The sequence below is a fragment of the Rousettus aegyptiacus genome, unplaced genomic scaffold, assembly GCF_014176215.1.
Source record: "Rousettus aegyptiacus isolate mRouAeg1 unplaced genomic scaffold, mRouAeg1.p scaffold_m13_p_15, whole genome shotgun sequence".
Lineage (NCBI taxonomy): Eukaryota > Metazoa > Chordata > Mammalia > Chiroptera > Pteropodidae > Rousettus > Rousettus aegyptiacus.
The window spans coordinates 21,312,278-21,338,318 of NW_023416290.1; the positions used below are offsets into that span (position 1 = coordinate 21,312,278).

Below are 26,041 nucleotides of genomic sequence, written 5' to 3' on the forward strand. Positions count from 1 at the left end.
AGAATCCAGAAGTAAACCCATATTTATACTGGCAAATAATTTTTGACAAAAAAGCCAAAAGCATATAGTAGGGAAAGAAAAGCCTCTTCAATAAATGCTGCTGGAAAAAGTAGAAAGCTACTTGAAAAGCAGTGAAATTAGACTGTTGTTTATCACCGCACAGCAAAATTAACTCAAAATGGATGAAGGACCTGAAATAATAAAATGCATGGAAGAAAACATAGGAACTAAACTGAAAGAACTTGGACTTAAAGAGGATTTTATGAATTTGACCTCAAAGGCAAGGGAAGGAAAAGCTAAAATAAATGAATGGGACTACATCAAACTAAAAAGTTTCTACTCAGCAAAAGAAATCGTCAACAAGGTAAAGAAACAACCATCCCAATGGGAAAATATATTTGTAAGCAACACCTCCAATAAGGGCCTAATATGCAAAATGTACAAAGAAATCATACAACTCAATAACAACAACAACAACAACAACAAACAAACAATCCAATCAAAAAATGGGCAGAGGATCTGAACTGACAGTTCTCTCTGGAGGACATACAAATGGCCTATAAACATATGAAAAGATGCTTGACATTGCTAGCTATTAGGGAAATGCAAATCAAAACCACAATGAGATGCCATGTCACACCTGTTAGAATAGCTATAATCAAAAGGACAAGTGATAACAAATGTTGGAGAGGATGCGGAGAAAAAGAAACCCTCATACACTGTTGGTGGGACTGCAAATTGGTATAGCCACTATGGAACACAGTTTGAATATTCCTCAAAAACCTAAGAATTGATCTATCATATGAGCCAGCAATACCACTTCTGGGTATTTATCCCAGAGACTTGGAAACCCATATCTGAAAAGATATTTGCACACCGATGTTCATAGTAGCATTATTCACAGTGGCCAGGACATGGAAACAATCAAAGTGTCCTATGATAGATGATTGGCTAAAGAAGCTGTGGCACAAATATACAACAGAATATTACTCAGCCATAAGAAGACATGAAATACTGCCATTTGTGACAACATGAATGGACCTCGAAATAATCATGCTAAGCGAAATAAGCCAAACAGAAAAAGTTGAAAATCACATGATATTACGTATATGTGGGATGGAAACCCCAAAGCAACAAACAAACATGACAAACAAAGACTCAGGGACATGGACAATGCATTAGTGGTTACCAGAGGATAGGGGGTAGGGGAAGAGGGGAGAGGTAGATGGGGTAAAGGGTTTCAAATATAGGGGTGTAGGAGGAGGGTGAAGTGGATAAAGGGGATCAAATATATGGTAGCTGAAGTAAAGTGGACTGTCAACTATAAAGTACACCTGAAGATTATATAATTGTATTAACCAATGTTACTCCAATAAACTTAATAAAGAAAAAAGAAGCTAAAATCCAGGAAGGAAAGGAAACTCACTGAGCCAACCGAAACATTCTGTGCAATTTTTCCTTCTCTGGCCATTTGCTAATTTAATATGCAGAGCATGGCAGCCAAAGAGAAGGCAATGGCCTAAATTTCATGGCAGTCTCACTGGGCTGGGAGGACAAAGACTAGAGTTTAAGACCACGAAGACAACAAGCACTAGAAGGCCAAGATACCTGAGAAAAAATAGCTGCAGAATAGTGACATGAAGAGTTTGCTAGCAATAGAGGCACTAGCCAGTTTAGCCAGTGCACATGGTGAGAAACTGCTCAAAAACCCATGCAAAAAGCAGCTGTTAAGACTCAAAAAGCTAATCAGAGATTCTGATAGTTTTGAGATACCAGAAAAACAAAATAAGAGTTTAAGGCTCATCACAGAAAAACAGGTCCTGATAAATACTTCTGCTTTTAATTTTGTGCCTCTGGAGAGCTGTGCTCTAAGATAAATGGATCATGGTAGACTGGGCCAAGGTGAACTGCTGTATTCTATATGCCTCAGAAAAAAAAACACATTATAGAAAAATGTAAAAAGATCTAAACCCTGTACACTTTTTCGTTCACAATATCTGGTATCTGATAAAAAACAGCCAAGCAGGCCAGGCAACTGAGAGCAAAAAAAAGACAACTAAGAGAGCCACATTTGTTTAATATTTTGGAGTTAGAAAACATGGATTTTAAAATAACTAGAATTAATATAATTAAGATGGATATGAAACAATACTAATTTTTACCAGAGAAGAGGAAATTATGATTTGTTTTTCTTAGAAATGAAAAAAATTGTGAAATGTAGGGATTGAATAGATTAGTTCAGTCATAGAGTAAAATACAACAGACAAGAGAATTTGAGTACTGCAAAATATGTCATTTAAAAATTACCCAGGTAGTAGCTGTCGGGAGCCATTTTGAGGAAAACAAGACTGTTTGTTAAGCAGGATGTTTTCGCAAAGTTGGCCAGCTGTGCAGTCTGCTGACTCAGGAGAAAGTGCACCTGGTGTGTGGGAGGGAAACTGAATGTTCCTTAAATAGCTACAGAGTTTCCGTGATTGGTTGTTTACGCACCTGGTGTGTGGGAGGGAAACTGAATGTTCCTTAAATAGCTACAGAGTTTCCGTGATTGGTTGTTTACGCACTCAGTAGGGTATAAATATGCATTGCAAAATAAACTCGGGGGCTGCTGTGGTATTGACTGTGAGCCCTCCCGAATCTATCTCTTGTCCCTGTCTTTTCTTTAATCCTCACTCCCCATCTCGGGTGCTGTTCAACCTAAGCCGGCTGGCTCCAGCAAGTAGCACATTAGGAAAAAAGATGGAAAATATGGGAAAGAGAATAAAAGCAAAGATGACAGAGAAAATGGGTCAGGAACAATAAAGAGATTTTAAACATGTATTTTCTCAAGACAAAAGACACCAAGCAACATACTCAAGAAATTTCTATGAAACAGATAGACTAATAAAAAGAAAACTACACTTAGTGTCCTGTTTTTGCATGTATCTGTCCAGTTTTCCCAGCTTCATTTATGGAATAGACTGTCTTTCCCCTATTGTATGTTACTGCTTTCTTTGTCATATATTAAACAACCTATTCACAGTAGCCAAGATACGGAAGCAACGTTAAGTGCCCATCAATAGATAACTGAGTAAAGAAGATATGGTACGTATATACAATGGATTATTACTCAGCTATTAAAAAAATGAAATCTTACCATTTGCAACGACATGGATGGACCTAGACAGTATTATGCTGAGTGAAATAAGTCAGTCAGAGAAAGATAAATATCATACAGATATTTGTGGATTTATTTCTGGGCTCTCTATTCTGTTTCATTGATCTATGCATCTGTTTTTATGCCAGTACCATGCTGTTTTGATTACTATAGCCTTGTAGTATAGTATGATATCAGGTATTATAGTACTTCTAACTCAAGATTGCCATGATTATTCAACATCTTTTATGGTTCTATATAAATTTTTAGATTATTTGTTCTAGTTCTCTGTAAAGATGTCATTGGTATTTTGATAAGGATTGCACTGAATCTATAGATTGCTTTGGGTTGAATGGCCATTTTAACTATGTTGGGTTTTTTTTTTTTTTTTTTTTTTTTTTTTTTTACCATGAGCATAGTATATATATGCTTCCATTTATCTGTTTTTTCTTCAATTTCATTTTCAATGACTTATAATTTTCCAAGAATAAGTCTTTTACCTATTTGATCAATTTGATTCCTAGGTATTTTATTATTTTTGATGCAATTGTAAATGAGATTGTTTTCTTAATTCCTCTTTCTGATAGTTCATTATTGATGCATAAAAATGCAACTGACTTCTGAATATTAATTTTGTAAACTGCTACTTTACTGAATTCATTTACCAATTTTTTTTTGTGGAATTTTTAGGGTTCCCTAAATATAGTACCATGTCATCTGCAAAAAATGACAGTTTTACTTCTTCATTTCCAAATTGGATGTCTTTTAATTCTCTTTCTTTTCTGATTGGAAGTAGCTAAGACTTTCAATCCTATGTTGAATAGAAATGGTAAAAGTGAGCATCCTTGTCTCGTTCCTGATCTTAAGGAAAATGCTTTTAACCTTTCCCCCATGAGTATAATGTTAGCTGTAGGCTTGTCATATATGACCTTATTATGTTGATGTATGTTCTCTCTCTTCCCACTTTGCTGATAGTTTTTATCATAAATACATGCTGGATTTTGTTGAAAGCTTTCTCTGCATCTACTGGTATGATCATATGACTTTTATCTTTCAATTTGTTACTATGGTGTACCATATTAATTAATTTATGGATGTTGTACCAATCTTGCATCCCAGGAATAAATTAAACTTCATTATGTGTGTAATATTTTTAATGTATTGCTGAATTCAGTTTGCTAATATTTTGTCGAGAATTTTCACATCAATGTTCATAGGAGATATCGGCCTACAGTTTTCTTTTTTTGTAATGTCTTTGGCTTTGGAATCAAGGTAAGGGTGGCTTAATAAAAGGAATTAAGGAGCCTTCCCTCTTCTTGAATTTTTTGGAATAGTTTGAGAAGAATAGGTGTTAATTCTTTGAATATTTGGTAACAGACCTAGAAAGCCGTAGGTCTGTTTTTTGGGGGAGTTTTTTTTTAATTATTATTACTGTTCCAATTTTGTTGGTTGTAATCAGTTGTTTCAAATTTTCTGTTTCTTCTTAACTCAGACTTGGTAGATTGTATGTTTCCAGGAATGTATTCATTTCTTATAGATTGTCAAATTTGTTAGCATACAATTGTTCATAGTATTTTCTTATAATTCTTTGTATTTCTGTGAAGTCTATAGTTACTTATCCTCTTTTATTTCTGATTTTATATTTTGTGTCTTCTCTTGTTTTTTCTTGATGAGTCTAGTTAAAGGTTTATCAATTTTGTTTATCCTTTCAAAGAACTAGCTCTTGGTTTCATTCATCTTTTGTGTTGTTTTTCTAGACTTTATTTTGTTTATTTTTGCTCTGATCTTTATCATTTCCTTCCTTCTACTCACTTTGGGTTTCAACTTATATTATGAAGCCAACATAATCTTGATAGCAAAATCTAGAAAGGAAAATTTCAACTCAATTTCTCTAATGAATAAAGACTTGAAAGTACTAAGTAAAATATGTACAAAATGATTGTAGTAGTTTATAAAATCATGACCAACTTGAATCTATTCCAGGAATTCCATGTTGGTTTACTATATTAAAATCAACATAAATATAATAAAGTTGAAAAAATTATATTATTCTAGTAGAAGCAGAAAAACATTCCATAACATCAATATTCATTGAGATAAAACAAAATCTTATTTCAGGCTATGAAGAGAAGAAAACTTTAATCTCATAGAGGATATCCACTAAAAATCAGTAATAAAAATTCTAATTAATAATTAAATAGTGAAAACTTTCCTGCTAAAATTAGTGTTGAGAGATGGATGCTTACTACTGCAATTTATATTTGATATTATACTGGAGATCTTTTTTTGCCATAAAGCAAGATAAAAAATAAAAAGTGATAAAGATTGAAAAAGAGTAATTCAGATAGTATTTATATATGTCACATGTGTATATATGTAAAACAAAATAATATTCAGATTGACTATTATAGTTAATAACTCAATGTAGCGAGATTGTAAAAATCAAGTACATTTCTATATTTTAGCAATGATTATCTTAAAAAAATTAAGTGATATCCTTCGTAATAATATTAAAAATTTTGATAACTAAAAATAAATGTCACAAAGCCTAGCTTTATGAAAAAACTACAAAATATTACTGAGATATTACATTTATCTGAAATGAATGAATACATCATGATTATGGATTAGAAGACTCAATATTATTATGACATCACTTCTGATGTGATCTATATAGTCAGTACAATCCCATTCAAATATCAGCAGGCTTTTTGGGGGGGGGGCGGGGGAGGGAAATTTACAAGCTGAATCTACAAAGGGCCAAGCATAACTCGTCAAACATTAAAGACGGATCATGGTAGAAGCACCCAGGCCGTTAGTTATCAAGACTTATTATAAATAAAAGAAATTAAAAGTATGGTATTGATTTAATGACAAAAGAGGGACTAATAAAACAGAATGCAGATGCACATGTAAGTGATCACTTGAGTTGTCTGTCACAAATGTGTAGTACATTGTAGTGGGAAAAAAAATTTCAAATCAATGGTGCAGAGTCATTTAGATATCCATGTAGAATAGATAGATTTTGACACTACTGCTTTGCCTCCTATACAATAATCAATTCCAGAAGCATTATAGATCATATAAAAGGTAAAAATACCAAAGAAAATATCAAAAAAATTTCTTTATACCCTAAGACAGACAAAGATTTCTCAGGGGACACAAAAAGCATTAACAGTGAAGAAAATGATGGGTAAATTGGATTTTGTTAAAATTAAGAACTTCAGCTCACCAAAGACATCTTTATGACTTAAAAGAGAAGCTTGAGACTGGGATATTTGCAATTATGTATATGCGACAAAGAATTTGTATCAGGAACTCTTACAGAACAATAAATGAAAAACAGAAACACAACTAAAAAATAAGTAACATCTTTGAACAGTCATTTTCAAAGCGATAATATCCAAATGGCCAGTAAACTCAAGAAAGGTATTCAATGTCACTTATCAGCAGGGGTTTTTTAGTTTCAGCTTCATTTCAATTGTTTGGAGAAGATACTTTGCATGATTTCAAACTTTTTAAGTTTATTGATACTTGATTTATGGTTTCGCATATGCTTTTTCTTGGAAAATATTCCATGTACACTTGAGAAGAATGTTTATTTTTTATAACATTCTAAAGAATGATTATTTTCCACGCTGTGGAGTGTAATTATATATATATATATAATTATATATATAAAATGGATTATATATATAATGGATTATATCATATATATGATATATATATTGGATTAAATATATATCATTATACATTTATTTCTTATCTAACAATATACATATAATATATATGTATATTGTATATAATTACTTACAATTACAAACATGTTTCATGATTAATTTGAATTGAACATATACCATTTATAATTACAAAGTCAAATATATCAATTTAAATAAATATATATACTTTCTTAATGTTAAAGATATAATTAAATGTGATCTTATAAATTGGCAAACAACTTTATGATAGCAGAGTTCATGTGAACAGAAAGCCTAAGGTTGTTCAAATAGACACAGCCTGAATGATGACAGCTTTAACTCTTTCTGCCATTGGTCAATCTTTTAATTTTTGATAATGAAAGCATTTTTAATTTATAGCGGCAAACTGATTAGCTTGTATATTTACATTTTGCTAATTTTACTGATTTGCATGTTTAAATTGAATATTTGTTAAAATATGTATTGTCTTTTTGTTTCACAATGACATATATTGGCTCTTGAAAGAGGTTTTATTTATATTTTACTGGATCCACTATTTTGAATGTTTGCCGACATAACTAAATCCTCTTTTGACACTTGCTATTCAGCAAAAGGGACAGCAGACTTGAAAGTTTGTTTGGAGCTTCTAACAGAGCATATATCTACCTGAGAATCTTATTCTCCTCTACAGAGCAGTAGTCTTACAAAAGGGTATACATTTAAAAAAGTAAAGGAAACAGGTAGCATTGCAAGCCAACCAAACTGGGAATCTTGACATGAGAGTTAGTCACTGCCTCAGTCAAAGCACTCTCATTATTAAATGAGGTTTTAGAAAATTAATTGAGGTAAGGATTGTTTTGTTTATTATAGCAGAATGGTAGTTTTTTTTTTTTTTTTATAGCCATACACTATAGAGAATGAAAAGCTGTTGAAAGTTGTATTGGCTTATATATTCCTATATATATGTAGGTAAATAGATAGGTAGGTAGGTAGGTAGGTAGGTAGGTAGGTAGATAATTATCTGAATGGTGGCTGGCATATAGTATTATATATATGTTACTTCTGGTTATTATCTTTGATAAAATACTTCTTGTTTCTGTGATTAATTCAGGTCATTAGATGTTACTATCACAATAGGGCATTTTTAGCATAAAATATAGAATTAGGTTTTAAAATTGCATTTTTTTGTTAAGTCCTCAAACTTATTGCTTTATGATAGAAATACAGAAATTTGACCATAAAAGATTTTAACTTTGATATGATACAATGAAATCCTAATTTGTTCATTATTTAAGGAGGTTCAAACTACAGGATATTTGATCAGCTCTTTAGTAAATCTGGTTATAAAGAAGAAGAGAGTGATAAAATTCCATATCTCAGTTTCTTTCCTTAAGGTACCAAAAAATCTATTTTGAATAAACATATTAAAGACAGGTAATTATTGAGCTTAAGCCAGGAAATCATTTCAATGGCAAGTTTTTCATTTTTCTTTTCCTCTTTCTGTTGTGTGACTATAACTTGCTACTTTAATTCTTCCCAGCTTTTCGATTTGATTTTACCTCTAAGCAACCCCATTCAAGTGCCTCAGGTTCTTATAAAAAAAATTTACTCTTATTCTTGCTGTCCCTCTAGACCGCTGCATGAAATTCGGATCCTGACACTTTGCACCAAAAATAGATTTTCTCTATTAGAAAAAAAAATTATTATATATAATATTTTCTATTTATAATATAATATATCATAGTATGTGTCATATGTCATTATTGATTTATATTTTAACATTTTATTAAATATTAAATTTTAAGCTTGTTTTTAATTTGAATGATTCTTAAGGAGTCTACAGAGATGGTTTTAAAATGGCAGAATTAGGTGGCTTGGCCTACTTGGCATTAGCTTAAAGATTCATCTATATAGTAATATTTGTGTTTATAAATATTTGGCGGTGATGGTGTTTAGAAGTCACATGAGGTTGTGTAATTTATTAAGGTAACATTTAAAAATCACATATCTGTTTTCTTCATATGGATGAAAGAGTCTTGCCTTGTTTTAGTCTTTAGAATCCTAGGGATTCTCATTAAGTTTCCTAATAAAGCAGACACTCTACAATGGCAACAGAAATATGGTGACTTATGTCAGTACTATGACTAGGACCTTGTCACTCTGACTTCAAATTAAATGTTTCTTTCCTGTGTAAAGGTACCTTGCTCGTACCTTTCGTAATTTTGCAGGTTTCTATGTACTGTGTTTTATTATATATATATCCTCCAGGATTTAGGAATATACCTTTTCATAATAATATTTAAAATTTTAAATTATTTAAAGCTCATGTTAATTTTTTTATTTCTTAACATTTAAATGTTTCATTTATTTAAAAAGTAAGTTTCATCAATAAAACATGCATAATAATGAGTAATAATCATCATAAAGTATAAATAATTATCTTATTTTGACTAGTTGATTGCAGATGCATGTTTAAAATGACTTTCAGAGTGAGAACCTCTGAGCCCCTGGTTATGTTACATTTCTTGGCTAGGATTTGATTTTAATGTTGAATTTGCTTTGAGAACAGGACGACCTATGTGCATCAGAAAGACATGGCGAGGTAGAATAATCTTCTAATCACCACCTTTTCATTTGCTTTCTTTCTTTTTATTGCTGACAATCATCTTTATGTTAGTTTACTGACTGTGTGATAGTTTGTTTTAGAAAAATTATTATTTCTATTCAGCAGATTTAAAAAAAGGAAATATTTGCTATGATGAAACACAAAACAATCACCGTAAAAATACTATTCTTAGTAGTAATGTAAAAATGCTAAATTTAAAGGCCATACAACCAAAACAATTTTGGTAATAAATACTTCTTTCATGGCTAAAGCAGGGGGAAAAAGACACCTGACTAAATGTTGTATTTTTTCCCTGCCTTTGAGAAAGATTCATTTCTACCCTTACCGTCTGAGTCTAGGCACAGGCTCAGAGAGGTAAATCTGACCAAGACCACAGGGTTTTGGAAGACCTGAGATGCTCCAAGTGGTCTGTGTGCAGTTCTTTCACTCAGAGGTGCCAGGGTTGGGGTACCTTCAGAGTCACTTCTCGCTGACTTTGTGTTCCTGGTACTGATAAGGGAAGATTTTTACCTGTGTGGATTTCTCTTAATCACAGTATCAAATCTGTAAGCAGCCTCTACAGCATACTTTGATCAAAATAGCAAAAAAGTAAAAACAACAGAGAAGGAAGCACACGACAGAAAAGGTAGGCTGAGTGTCAACCATTCATTCTTTCAAGAACACGTAAGGAGCCCTGTGGCAAGGTTCTGTGGGACAACTCCAGGGAAAGAGAAAACACCCTCCAGCACCTTCCATGCAAAGTAGATAGAGATAAGATAAAAGCAGAGAATGTGTGATTAAATGCTAATATTGATTATGTGCCAAATAAACACATGGGCACGCATGCAAGAAAGAGACCAGAGTTACCAGGAACTTTTTTTTTCATACATAATTCATTTAACCTCATTAATAGTTTTTTGATCTATTGTCATCCTCAGGAGATATGAAGCACCAAAGTTTAGGTAAGGCATCACTACTAGGTGATGGAGCTGGTGTCAGGCCCAGAGTGTGGGCTCTACTGCTACTCTAAGCACTAGGGAGCGACTTCCCCAGGTGGAGCATTTCTGTCTTAGAGGGTATAATTTGAAAGAGAAGACATGGAAGCACTTTAAATAGTGAGTTGAAGTGTCACACAATGGAGCGTGGGAACTCTTATACTTCTTATTAAACATTAAAAATGTTATATTGAGAAGAGCAGGTTTTGCATGGGTGCATGTAAGGATGCAAGTGGCAATCCCCCTGGTTTTCCCACCAGACAGGGATGATAAACCACCCTGTATGCTTAGCACTCATGATAGAGTGAACATTTGAGCAGGGGGAGACAAGGGGCAGGCAGGTGTGTGCAGTTGAGGTCCCTTTAGAGGTCTGAGACTTGATTTTATCTTTATCAAATATTAGAAATAATTTAATACACACAACTTCTGCTTTTGAAAGTCACTGAGGCTCAGAATGGCTGTATGGATTAATCATTTAGCAGGGGAACCAGGGCTAAAATCTGGTTCCCTCAAGTCCTCATTTGAAGCCATTTCTACTGCTGCTTGTTCATCTTGCTGTTGATGGCTGTTATACAAATTTATTGTCTCATGATCATTTTTTATTAGGTTTCTGTTTATTGAAGTTCATGTGTTACAAAAGTAATGTGTGAGCCATCATTCTAGGTGATTTCTAATATTGCTTAATGTACACATTGTTATTGCTATATTGTCAGGCATTTATACATTTATATAATCTCAAACTGCATAACTAAACCTCTGTACTGGTTTTCTATTGTAGCATGGCAGAGTACCACAAACTTCATGGCTTAAAACAAGACTCACTTTTGAGTTCACTGTTCTGTGTGCAGAAGTTTGGCAAGTTGAGTTCTCAGCAAGGCAGCAGCAATGGGCTCTTCTCTAGAGATGGGAAGGAAATACCAGCTCTGAGGCTCATTCAGCTTCTCCTGTGTATTCTTCTATGCATTTTATTGTTTCAGGTCTTACATTCAGATCCTTAATCCATTTTGAATTAATTTTGGTGTGTGGTGATAGACAACAGTCTAGTTTCATTCTTTTGCAGGTGGCATTCTAGTTTGCCCAGCAGCATTTATTGAAGAGGCTTTCCTTTCTCCACTGTATGTTTTTGGATTTTTTTTTTTGTCAAAAAATTATTTGCCAGTATAAACATGGATTTACTTCTGGAATCTCAATTCTGTTCCACTGGTCCATGTGTCTGTTTTGCTGCCAGTGCCATGTCATTTTGATTACTGTTGCTTTGTAATATAATTTGAAGTGAGACAGAGTGAAACCTGCAGTCTTGTTTTTTGTTTTCCTCAGGATGACTTTGGCAATTCGGGGTCTTTTGTGCTTCCATACAAATCTGCTGATTTTTTGTTCTATTTCATTAAAAAATGCTGATGGGATTTTGATGGGGATTGCATTAAATCTGTGTAATGTTTTAGGTAATAATGTCATTTAAACTATGTTGATTTTCCCAATCCAAGAACAGGAAATATCTTTCTATTTCTTTATATCTTCTTTGATTTCTTTTAATAGAGTCTTATAGTTTTCATTATATAGGTCCTTCACATGTTTAATTAGATTTATTCCTAGGTATTTTATTCTTTTTGTTGCAATTGCAAAAGGAATTATATTTTCCACTTTTTTTTTCCTGACACTTTATTATTAGAGTACAGGAATGCTATGGATTTTTGAACATCGATTTTGTAACCACAAACTTTACCACTATCGTTAAGTGTTTTGATCATTTAAAAAAATGCTGTATTTTGTCCAAGGCTTTTTCTGTATCTATTGATGTGATCATGTGATTGTTATTTTTTAATTTGTTTATGTGGTGTATCACATTAATCAATTTACATATGTCAAACTATCTTTGTGACCCTGGGATGAAGCTAACTTGATCATGATGTATAATCTTTTTAATATATTACTGTATTCGGTTCGCGAGTATCTTATTTAAGATTTTTGCATCTGTGTTCATGAGATATAGAACTGTGTTTTATGTGTGTGTGTGTATGTTTTCTTTATAAAATTTTGGTATCAGGGTAATATTGGCCTCATAACATAATTGCCTCTTTTTTGAATTTTTGGAAGAGTGTGAAGAGAATAGGTATTAAATCTTCTTTGAATGTTTGGTAGAATTCACTGGTGAAACTATCTGGTCCCGGACTTTTACTTTTTGGTATGTTTTTGATGACTGTTTCCACTTTAATACTACTTATCAATCTCTTTAAGTTTTCTAGTTCTTCTTGATATGATGATCAAGGAAGGTCGTATCTTTGTAAATACTGGTACATTTCTTCTAGGCTATTAAATTAGGTGTTATATATGTTTTCATAATATTATGGTATGATCTTCTGTATTTCTGCGGTGCTTGTCATAAGTTCTCCTCTTTCATATCTGATTTTATTTATTTGTGTCCTTTCTCTTTTTTCTTTAGTGAGTCTAGCCAGGGGTTATTAAGATCAGGGTATTGTAAGCTTAAATATTGCATAGTGGTTAAAGATTTTGAAAAGCACTTTAAAAAAGAAGACAACAGCTACCACAACCTAGAAATGAATGTACAGCCTAAATAGTGATAATTTGAGATAACAAACACGGAAAGATGTATGGCATAAAGAGCTGGATCTGCAAAGGGAAATGGAGATAAGGCACACACAGAAAAAAGGACTACTGTATATTATAACATAACAGAAAAGAAGAGGGAACAGGGGTAGAAAACACAAAACCCCATCAAATTAAAGTAACAAAGAGATACACAAGGGCAAAGAAACAATGGAGACATCGAACTACTGGAACATAATAGGTAAAATCACTATAAAAATACTTCATATTTAAATCACCCTAAATGTAATTGAACTGCATTCTAAATTAAAAGGTACAGAGTAGCAGATTGGATCAAAAAACAAAAACAATTATATCCTGCTTTTAAGATACACATCTCAACTCTAAGGGCAAAAATAACTCAAAGTGAAAGGGTGGATGATGACTTCTAAGCAAATGACATCCAGAGAAAAACTGGAGTAGGCATATTTACATCTGATGAAATAGACTTTAACATAAAACAAGTAATGAGAAACAAAGGTAGACATTTCGTAATGATAAAAAGACATAACCAAAAAAGCATAATTCTGATTAATATTTATGCTCCCATTTAGGGATCACCAAATATATAAAGCAACTACTAACAGAACTAATGAGAGAAACTGACAAAAACACAATTATAGTAGAAGATCTAAATAGTCCCCTGTCAGCTATGGATAGATCATCCAAACAGAACAGCAATAAAGAAATACCATCTTTAAATGACATGTTAGGCCAATTGAACATAATCAACACTTACAGAGCCTTATCTCAAAACATTAGATTATGCATTCTTCTCCAGTGCACGTGTAACATTTTCAAAGATAGACCGCATTCTGGGACACAAAACTAGCCTCAACGAATTTGAGAAAGTTGAAATCATAGGAAACATATTCTCTGACCATAATGCTTTAAAACTGGAGATTAACTATAAAAAGAAAGTAAGAAGAACCACAAATGTGTGGAGATCAAACAACATGCAAGGAGAGATGAAGAGGTACATAAAAACAAATGAGAATGAAAGCACAATATATCAAAACTTTTGGATACAGCAAATGTGGTTTTAATAGGAAAGTCATATCATTACAGGCCTATATCAGGAAACAAGAACAAGCCCAAATAAACAACTTAACACTACATCTTTAAAAACTAGAAGCCCAAAGTCAGCAAAAGAAAGGAAATAATCTTAATTAGAGCATAATTAAATGCAATTGAGAATAAAAAGGCAAGAGAAAAAACAAATTCAACAAAGATCTGGTTCTTTAAGAAGAATAATAAAATTGACAAATCCTTGGCTAGACTGACTAAGGAAAAAAAAAAAAACAAAGGACACAAACAAACTAAATCAGAAATAAAAGAGGAGAAGGTATCACAGATATCAACAAAATACAAGGATTATATAAGAATAGTATGGAAAATTATATGACACCAAATTTAATAACCTACAAGAAATGGACAAGTTCTTAGAAATATACAATCTTCCTAGATTAAATCATGAAGAACTAAAAAATCGAAATAGAGTGATCAACAATGAAAATTAAAACAGACATCAAAAACCTCCCAAAAAATAAAAATTCAAGACCATATATCTTTACCAGTGAATTCTGGCAAACATTCATAGATTTAATACCCATCCTTCTCAAACTTTTCCAAAATATTGAAGAGGTAACACATCCTAACTCATTTAATGAGGCCAACATTACCCTGATATCAAAACCTGGTAACAATAACACACACACACACACAAAACTATAGAGTGATATCTCTTGTGAACACACTGTAAAAATTCTAAATAAAATAGTAATAAGTCAAATACATCAACATATTAAAAAGATTATAGACTATGTACAAGTGGGCTTCTTTTTAGGAACATGGGGATGGTTTAACATATACCAATTGATTAAGGTGATACACCACATAAACAAAATAAAGGATAAACAATATATGGTCATAGCAATAGATGCAGGAAAGGCAGGACTTTATCCCCCGCGGGAAGGAGGGAGGTGTTCGGCTCCCTCATCTGCTCAGGATCTGTGCGTGGGCTGATCTGTGGACCAGCTCCCCAACGTGGCTCTTCTTAGCACCTACAGATACTTAGGATATGAATACCAGCTGTGTGACTTCAGGCAACTTTCTTGACCTCTCCATGCCTTATACCCTCTCTGTAACAGAGGGTTAATAATAGAACCAGGGATTTGGAGAAACATGGCAGCATGAGAGACATCTCCTGATTCCCTTGAAACAAAAATAAGCTGAACATCCAAAACTGAACAAAAACACCCAAACTTCACAACAGCATGTCTGAGTGTGGGATCTGCACATAAGAGCAACCACAGGTCAGAACCCTGGATGTTGGACAGTGGACTGAGAGAAATAAAGAAGCTGCCTCTCGCAGCTTCCAGAGCTTCCTATAGGAAGAGAAGGAGGGGAGAAGGTGTGGAGAATTCTGTGAACAGCCCTGCCTGGGAGAGTTGTGAGTTTCACGTAGCCGGTGGCAGGGCCCAGTCATCAGGGAAGAAAGCAGAGAAGTGGGATGGCAAAAAAAAAAAAAAAAAAAAAAAGGGCGATTTTTACTGGCCATGGTTGCAAAACCAAGGCTGAGTTGCAGTCCCCAACCCCTATCCAGAGGGACCCTCCCACAATACCTTCTGAGACCGATCACCGCGGAGCCCCAGGGGAATCTGAGCAAATGGTACTGAAACTGTTGCTAACACTGACAGGACTGAGATGAGCGTACCAAGCATGGTTAAATATCTAAAGTATTATTAAGGCTTTATATAAAGCAGGGATCCAAGCGGCTTAGACACCACCTATTTGAAACCAAAAGAAAAGCGCTTTCTTGGCAATAGGCTAAAGAGAGACCTTTATATAATAAATATTTCAGAAAAAAAAGCAGAATACATTTCCATTAATGCCCAAGCGGAGAAATAGTCCATTAAAACCATGAACAACCAAGGTGACAAGCCATCTCAGAAAAAAAAGAGAAACATTTCTAGATAATAAGCTTACAGACATAGAATATGCAACTTAAATGACAGAGAATTCAGGATAGTACTTCTGAAAAAATTCAGTGAGTTTGTAAATGAGTCATATCAATGATTTAAGGAATTGAAAAAAAAAATAACTAGATGAGCATAGCAAGGAACTTGAAACCCTCCAAAAGAACAGAATAGATCTTCAGGAGATAAAAAACACACTGCAAGAGTTGAAAAATGCAATAGCAAGTTTGAGAAATAGAGTCAACCAAATGGAGGAAAGGATCAGTGATATCAAAGACAGAAATCTAGAAATAAATCAGAAGAAAGAAAAGGGAAACTGAAAAATGAAAAATAATCAAAGAGAAATACAAGAACTAGCTGATACTATTGGAGAGGAAAGATAAGAATAATGGACATTATTGAAGGCGAGGAAAAGGAGCAGGGACTAGAAAGCATTTTCAAATAGTTGATGAGAATTTCCCAAATCTAAGGAATGAGCTAGAACTTGGAATTCAAGAAGTCAACAGAACATCCAATTATCTCAACCAAAAAAACCCTCCATTAAGACACATTGTATTAAAATTATCAAAAATCAACAACAAAGAGAATTCTCAGGGCATCCAGGGAGAAGAAAACAGGAATTTATAAAGGAAACCCTATTAGATTACTATTGGACTTCTCAGTGCAAATCTTACAAGGCAGAAAAGAAGGGAATAAAATATTTAAAATGTTAAAATTAAAGGAACTACCAGCCAGGAATAATGTATCCAGCTAAGCTCTCCTCTAGATATAAAGGAGAAATAAAGACTTTTGCGGACATACAAAAATTGAGGGAATTCTCTACTATGAGGCCTGCACTACAGGAAATACTGAAATGGGTCAGTTCACCTAAAACAAAATGACAAAAAAAAATTGCATAATTAGGAGTAGGGTGACTATTAGGCAAATAGAAACATAGTAGTGCAACTTTTACTAGGCACAGGGCATTATAAGCTTAAATAATAAGAGAATAGCTATAGCAAGACAGTAATGAATATTCAGCATACATAAGGATGAAATGAGACAACAATGACTGAAAAGGGGAGGATTCAAAGATTCAGATTTGCAAAGGAGAATGGGGATAAGTTACGCACAGAAGAAAATAAACGACTGTATATATAACTGTCTTTTACATATTCGTAATGATAACCACACACAGAAGATTCAGAACTGAAGTACACAGCATAAAATAGGAAGAACCAGAGGGAAAACTCAAAAAAAAAAAAAAAACCGAAATAAAGAAAACAGAAACACAAGGACAAGAGAACAACGGAAACACCGAGCTATCAGAAAGCAAAAGATACAATGGCTATAAGAAGATCTCATATTTCAATAACCACCCAAAATGTAAATGGATTGAATTCACCAATAAAAAGGCAGAGTTGCAAAATGGATCAAAAAAAAAAAAAAAAAAAAAGGAAAGAAAAAAAAGAAAAGAAAAAAACCCAACCATACACTGCCTCCAGGAGACACATCTCAGCTCCAAAGACAAATATAGACTCAAAGTGAAAGGGTGGAAAATGGCATTTCAAGCAAATGACATTCAGAGAAAAGCGGGAGTACCAGTACTACTATTGAACGAAATAGACTTCAAAGTAAAAAATGTAAAGAAAGACACTGAGGGACACTTCATAATAATAAAGGAAAAGAATCATAAGACATAACACTTATTAATATCTATGCTCACAATCAGGGAGCCCCCAAAATATATAAACCAATTACCAATAGAACAAAAGGGAGAAACAGACTAAAACACTTTCGTAGTAGGGGACTTGAATACCCCACTGTAGGATAGGGACAGATCATCCAAACAGAAAATCAATAAGAAAATAATATCCTTAAATGACACATTAGACTAACTAGACATAATTAACATTTACAGAGTCTTTCATCCCAAAACAGCTGCTTATATATTCTTCTCTAGTGCACTTGAAACATTCTCAAGGATTGATCACACGCTGGTATACAAAACTTGTCTTAACAAATATACAAGGATTGAAATCATACCAATCATATTCTCTGATCATAATGCTTTGAAGCTAGAGATCAACTGTAACAAAAAAATAGGAAGAACTACAAATACATGGAGATTAAACGACATGTTACTGAAGAATAACTAACTGGGTCAGAGAAGAAATAAAAAGAGAGATCAAGATATACACAGAAAACAAATGATAATGATAGTACAACATATCAAAACTTTTGGGACACGGCAAAAGCGGTCATAAGAGAAAATTTCGTACCATTACAGGCCTATCTTCAAAAAGAAGAATTAGCCCAAGTAAACAACTTAATGTTTCATCTTAAACATCTAGAAAAGGAAGAACAATGAGGCCTAAAGTCAGAAAAAGGAAAGAAATTATCATGATTAGAGTAGAAATAAATGAAATTGAAAACAAACAAACAAAAAGCAATCGAAGAGCTGATTCTTTGAGAAGGTTAATAAAATTGACAAATCCCTGGCTAGACTCACTAAAGAAAAAAGAGAAAGGACACAAACAAAATCAAGGATGAAAGAGGGGAAATTACAACTGACATCGCAGAAATACAAAGGATCGTACAAGAATACTATGAAAGCATAGATAATGCCAAATTGAATATCCTAGAAGAAATGGACCAGTACTTAGAAAAATACAATCTTCCAAGACTGAATCAAAGAGAATTGGAAAATCTAAATTGGCTAATCAGTAATATGGAAATTGAGACAAGCAACACAAGCTTACCAAAAAGTAAAGGTCCAAGACTAGATGGCTTCATTAGTGAATTCTACCAAACCTTCATAGAAGATTTAATACCTATTCTCCTCAAACTCTTCCCTAAAATCAAAGAGGAGGCAATACTTCACAACTCATTTTGTGAAGACAGTATTACTCTGATACTCAAACCTATTAAAGATAACACAAGAAAAGAAAACTACAGAACAATACCTCTCATGAATACAGATGCAAAAATCCTAAATAGGATACTAGCAAACTGAATACAGCAACATAGTAAAAAGATTATACATCATGATTAAGTGTGCTCCATTTCAAAGGCACAGGGATGGTTCAACATATGCAAATTGATTTTGATACACCACATAAAGAAATTAAAAAATAAGAATCGTGTGATCATATCGATAGATGCAGAAAAAGCCTTGGACAAGATACAGCATGCATTTATGATCAATACACTTAACTAAATTGGTATAGAAGGAAAGTACCTTAACATAATAAAGGCCATCTATGACAAACCCTCTGCCAACACTATACTTAATGATGAAAAACTAAAAGACTTCCTTCTAAGATCAGGAACAAGGAAAGACTGTCCACTATCACCACTGTTATTCAATATAACATTGGAAGTCCTAGCAAGTGCAGTCAGACAAGAGAAAGATATAAAATATACCAAATAGGAAATGAATAGTCAAACTATCACTATTTGCAGATGACATGATTCTCTATATAGAAAATCCTAAAGACTCCATAAGAACACTACTGGAAACAAGCAAATACAGTAGTTTCTAGATACAAAATCAACATTAAAATATCCATAGTGATCCTATACTCTAATAATGAAGTGTCAGAAAAAGTGGAAAAAAATAATTCCTTTTGAAATCGCAACAAAAAAATAAAACACCTAGGAATAAACCTAACGAAGCAAGTGAAATACCTATACACTGAAAACTACAAGAGAATTTGAAGACAGAAATAAATAGAAAGATATTGTGTGTGCTTATTGATTGGAAGAGTCAACATAGTTAAAATGACCTTATTATCTAAAGCATTATACAGGTTTAATGTAAACCTCATCAAAATTCCAATAGCATTCTTTAAGTAAATAGAAGAAAAAATAATCAGATTTGTATGGAAGCAAAAAAGACCCCAAATAGCCAAAGCAAGTTGAGGAAAAAGAATATAGCCAGAGGTATCACTCTGCCTGACATCTATTTATACTGCAAATTGTCAAAAATCAAAACAGCATGATATTGGCATAAAAACAGACACACAGACCAATGGAATAAATCAAGAGTCCAGAATTAAACTCTATATATGTGGGCAAATAATTTTCAACAAAGGAGCCAAAAACAATACAATGGATTATGGAAAGCCTCTTCAATAAATGGTGCTGGGAAAATTGGAAAGCCACATGCAAAAGAATGAAACTAGACTGTTATCTATTACCATGAACCAAAACTAACTCAAAATAGATCAAAGACTAAAATATAAGGCCTGAAACAATACTTTACATGTATACTAAACTCATGGATCTTGAATTTAGGGAGAATTTTATCAGTCTGACCTCAAAGGCAAGGGAAATAAATGCAAAAATAAATGAATAGGACCATATCAAACTTAAAGTCTTGCAACAGCAAAAGAAACCATCAAGAAGGCAAAGAGGCAACCATTTGAATTGGAGAATATATTTGCAAACAATGCCTCTGATAAGGGTTTAATTTCTAAAATATATAAAGAATTCACACAACTCAGCCATCAAAAAACAAACAATCAAATTAAGAAATGGACAAAGGACCTGAACAGATGTTTCTTTCAGTAAGACCAACAGACATACAAAAAGATCCTTCACTTCACTAGCTATTAGGGAAATGCAAGTCAAAACCAGCATAAATAGATATACCTGTTTTAATGGCTGTCATAAATAAGACAAGTAATAACTAGTGTCGAGAGGTTGTGGGGAGAAAGGAACCCTCATATACTGTTGGTGGAAATACAAATTGGTACAGAAACTATGGAAAACAGTGTGGAGGCTCCTCAAAATATTAAATATAAAATTAGCGTATGATCCAGCAATCCCACTCCTGAGTATTTACCCAGAAAGCTTGAAAACATTTATCTGCAACAATATCTGCACCTTGATATACGCAGCATTAGTTACGATAGATGATTGGATAAAGATTTGGTACATACACACAATGGGATTTTACTTAGCCATAAGAGGAGATGAAATACAGCCATTCATAACAACATGGATGGATCTTGAGAATATCACGCTAAGTGCAATAAGACAGACAGAAAAAGTTGAGAGCCATATGCTTTCATTCACATGCGGAATATAAAACGGAAAGCAACAAACAGACGTGACAAGAAACAGAGACTCATGGACATGACAGTGGGTTAGTGGTTCCCAGAGGGAAGGGGGGATAGGGGAGGTAGGTAGGGGTAAAAGGGGTCAAATATTTGGTGATGAAAGAATATTTAACTTTGGATGGTGAACACACAGTGCAATATACATATGACACATTATTGAATTGTACACTTGAAACCTATTTGATTTTATTAATAATGTCACCCTGATAATTTTAATTAAAAAGTAAACATAATCATAATAAACAGAAGCAGATCAACATTATTGCCATCTGGAAAAAACAAAAGAATTACTCTCATTTGTATTTAAATGTGGATATAATGATTAACTTTCAGAGTAAATCTTGCCATTTTATCAAATGGAAATTTTACGTTACATAAGCTCTTGCTTCTTCCCACTCATTTTGATGAGTACATAACTATGCAAAATGCCTTTATTTTTTCTAATAGCTGCTTATTGCTTTTTAATAATATATTTCCAATGACAGTACATTTTTGTATACTATATAATGTACATATGTGTACCTTGTGTTTAAAATACTGCATTTCAACAAGAGAAGATGCAGCTAATAACATAAGCTTTTTGGTTTATGCTGGTTACTTTTTTCCCCGACAAGGATTTGATCATCAGCGTAAACAGATCTCCTGTCTTCAGGAATTATTTGGTTTTCTCAATAAATATATAACTTTTTTCACTTGAGTTTTATTATTTTTTGTGATAGAAAAATACATTCAGCTGTGAACAACTTTAATACATTTGTTTCTTTTCGGCAATAAAAATATTTATAAGAAGACCTTGAGTTAAATTGTTTGATCTCATGCTTTAGATTATTAGCATTCATATTGAACTACAATGTTAAATAAAGCAAATTCATTGCAATTTTTAGAAATTTTATATTTTATTTTTACTGAAAGATTACTATGTAAGAATATACAGAAACATAGGCATCAAGTGCATTTTATATTTTGAAAAAAGATGAATTATGATACATAACATATTTTCTTTTCTAAATTGTGCTATTAAGAAAAAATATAGCACTAATTCCTGAAAGCATCTTTGTATGAAATAGATAAATTTCTCTACTAGTCACCATTTTTGATGAATTAAGAAAATAGTCAAAAAATTGTTTCTGTGTTCTGTGGTTTAGATGAGATTGAGATTGTATACACATACCATGTACCACACATATACACATATCACAGAGATGGGAAAATTACACATATATGTAATATGTGTACATGCACATATAAGCACATCTATACATATATGCATCCACATATATGCAGACAAATATAAACACATGTATATATATACATACATATATACATATACTTTTTTTCTATATGCATTGGTGCATGGAACATGTTTAATAGAATATGGGGACAGAATAGTCATTCTTCAAGTAAAAATAGTTGTATGATGATAGCTTTGTGACCTAAAGGATGTGTAGAAATGGATTTTGAACATTAGATTAAAAATATATACAGAGGGAGTAAATGACTAAGAAATTCTCTCGGGACAATGTTTATGACTGGTATCAATTAAATATTAGTTAGCCATGTTGTTTTAGCCAGCCTAAAATTCCTTGAACAGATCATATGCTATAAAGTTTTTTGGATCACTGACTGAAGCTAAAATTTATCAACAAAAATGGATACTATCTCTGTATGGCATCAGCTTTAATGCATACTGTAGATAGATTGTTCTGCCTCTCAGTGTCTAGAACACTAGATAATCATAAATGTTGAGAGTGGCTTTGGTGTTATAGGTGGAGTGTCAGATAATGGCTTCAGATACTGTTTGGGAAATTGTGTGGTTGATCCTTTAGCAGTGAGGTATGCGGTGAGTAGGTTAGGAATAGTCAAGATTGAGAATGTACTGACTTTCTGTGTGCTGTGTATAATGAGTAAAATAATCATCTGCTTCATTGGCTAAAATACTTCTGTTTTCCTAATCAGTCATACAAACACACACACACACACACACACACACACACCAAATTTTTTATAATACACTGAAACTGAATTTCTTAACACTGCAGTCCGGCAGTGGATTTTATAAGATTTGGGTTTTTTAAATGTCATAGAATATTCAGAATTTTCTAACGTGCTAATCCAATTAACAGACTTTCCCTATATATTTAGATGTGCCATAGTAATTTAAATTTGAAATAAATTATAGTCTATTTGTTGTGGTGCGTTCAAATCTAAGACCCACGGAGCCAATTGAGATGAATTATGAGCCTTTATTAGCTGGCCGGGGACTGACTCTCCACCACGTAGAGTTAGAGAATCAGCCCTGAGCTCCCAAAAGAGGCAGCTTATAAAGCCTAGAACCACATCAAACAAGCAAGCACAAGTTGGCCATTAGCATGTCTTTGCACAATACATCTCCTAGAACCACACCCTGGTTAACATTAAACAAGCAAGCAGATTACAGAAGCAGAAGTTGGCTCACTTGAAAATTTTCCACCCTTAACATATTTACCATAAAAATATAATTTTAATTAGACAGAGTACTTTTTCGAAAGCTATCAAAGTTACTGAAAGGTGATTTTCTGTAACTCGTTTTACTGTTCAAATTCAATTTATTTGCCACCTGTTATTTTGCTTTCTAGATTTTTTTAGTCATTTTTGGACCATTTGATAGTACTTGAAAAAGAGCCCCACTTCTTATGATGTAACTGATGATCAGTTCGACAGTTCAACAAATATACAATGAGAGTCCACCATGTGCCAAGAGCTATGATATTTATTTTTCCAAGAGAAATACTTAAACGAGGGTGTATGTAACTCTCCATTTGTTTACTTAGGAATATGCTCCTTTGTTACCATTATTATATTAATAATTTTCCTTTTAAATGATATGCTCCAGGAAAATGATAATTTTTATCCCTGGGTTTATGATTCACTTTGGGGGTATTTTAGGGTAATTTAATAAATACAAATTATTTTTGAAAAGTCTTCTGTGACAAACATGTTTTAATATAATCTTTTTAAATAGAAAATTATAAATTTCTAAATTTAGTGAGCCATGCTTGTAAATGTTTTTCTACTATGTAAAATACTATATCTAGTAGAATTATTATAATGTTTGTAGAATCAGTTTCTTATTCTGGAATTTTTGTTTGCTTTTGTTTTTTCAGTCTCCTGAATGACAACTGAATCAAAAAGATTTTTGGAAATGTTTTTGAAAATTTGCTATATCTGTAAGTTACAAGAAAGGTCAACAATAACTTATGATGTTGATAGATTATTTTGGCCTTTTTGTTTGCTTTAACTAAAATAATTCTTCATCTTCTTGAAATGGCCTGTCAACCTTTATACAAAACTCATAGAAACATTTCTAAGTGAAGTCAATTGCTGCTTTTATCACATTATTCATTTGAAAATATTTAAATATTTATGCACATGTCTACTGCCATCCATGCAACAAATATTCTAATTTAGAGAAAAATTAACATTAAACAGAGTTTGTTCAACTTTCACATTCAAATTGAATTAATAATTATAAAAATTCTATAGATCCAAAAGAAGCTTATGTCAATTTGGCCATCCACGACCTTCTGCCCACAATTAACACTTTAAAATTAGGAACGTTGATGAACTTGGGTAAGAACCAAATTTTCGGAAAGTTAGCTGACAAATATGACTATTGAAAATTATGGTGCTCTTTTGTGCATTATAGATAAATGAAAATAAAGGATTTTTAAATGATTCCCTGTTTTAACTCAAACCAATGTTATGTTGATAAATTGAAAGTCGGAGATCATGACTGATATGTTTATGTGGAAGAGTGAAGAAAAAAACCAGGGGGACCTTTTAAACAAAGGAATTAGTGCTACAACTTTATTTTTAAAGAATATTGAGGAGGTAACTTACATTTTACATAAATATATCCACTTGTCAATTCATGTAGTACTCTGTTTAAAAAAAACTGGTTATTCTTTTAAATAGAAGATATCTCAACCCTTTTGCTCCCGTCTAACTTATACAATTAAATTATACAAATTCCATTTAAATTATAACAATCTTAGTCTCTTCCTGAAGCACTAGAATTAACATTACCTCCCAGCAAAATGATCTTACAGCCTCTTGAGTTCAACTGAGACACTCCAACCTGATATAGAAGGCCTTCTACAACTCTTTATCACTCAATACTATATTCTTGATTCTTTCTTTGAATTGGTTTATTCTGTTTGCTGTGCTAGTCATTCATGACCAATCTAACATGCCAAGCAGGTACATGCCATTTTTGATTTTCACATGTTAAACATTACTAAGGATTCTTCAAGCTTCTAAACTGGTAATATAAAAAGTCTGCTCTTCGTAAGTAAAGGAGCTTCACTGCCCTGTGTTTTATCCCAGTCCTGTGCTTCTGAGGCTCTATACTCACTGATTGCCATGTAGAGTAATTCTTTTCTTCGGCCACTTTCATACTTATGTGTTCTTTACATATTTCCCACTCCTCCTCAAATTTTCCATGATTCTAGTTTTTATTTTTTACCCTTTTCTCTAAATCTTTAGATCATTCATGAGACTTACTGTGTATTTGGCATTTAATTATGCTTAGTATTTATTTCTATTTCTCTCATTCTCTGTCTCTCTGTATGTATGTTGAGGTCTCCGCAGCTGCATATTTAAGAATCAGGGTCTTGTTTGTATTTCTATGTAGCACATGCAAAGTTTAGGACACAATTCTATGCTTCCTCCAAACTTAACCCCTCCTCTAGGCCATCTTTGTTTATCTCTGAACTTTTCAATAAATAGTTTCATTATACTGTGCACTGTTTGCAGTCATGCTCGGGTTCTTCCTTTTTCATATGAAACTTCAGCACAGTCTGTCCATTTTGCCTCTAAAATCTTCTAAATTTGTTTACTTTCTCCATCTCTACTGAATCTACCCTTGTTTAAGCAATCATTATT

General features: G+C 32.9%; 1 protein-coding gene across 1 annotated transcript in view; it reads left to right on the forward strand.

Annotated features, from left to right (window-relative positions):
• PXDNL (peroxidasin like) overlaps positions 1 to 26,041 on the forward strand; it is a 435,474-nt gene that overhangs the window by 187,429 nt on the left and 222,004 nt on the right. The window contains 1 exon segment of the mRNA XM_036232726.1: positions 24,262 to 24,324. Within this exon segment, the coding sequence (XP_036088619.1) occupies positions 24,262 to 24,324 (63 nt within the window).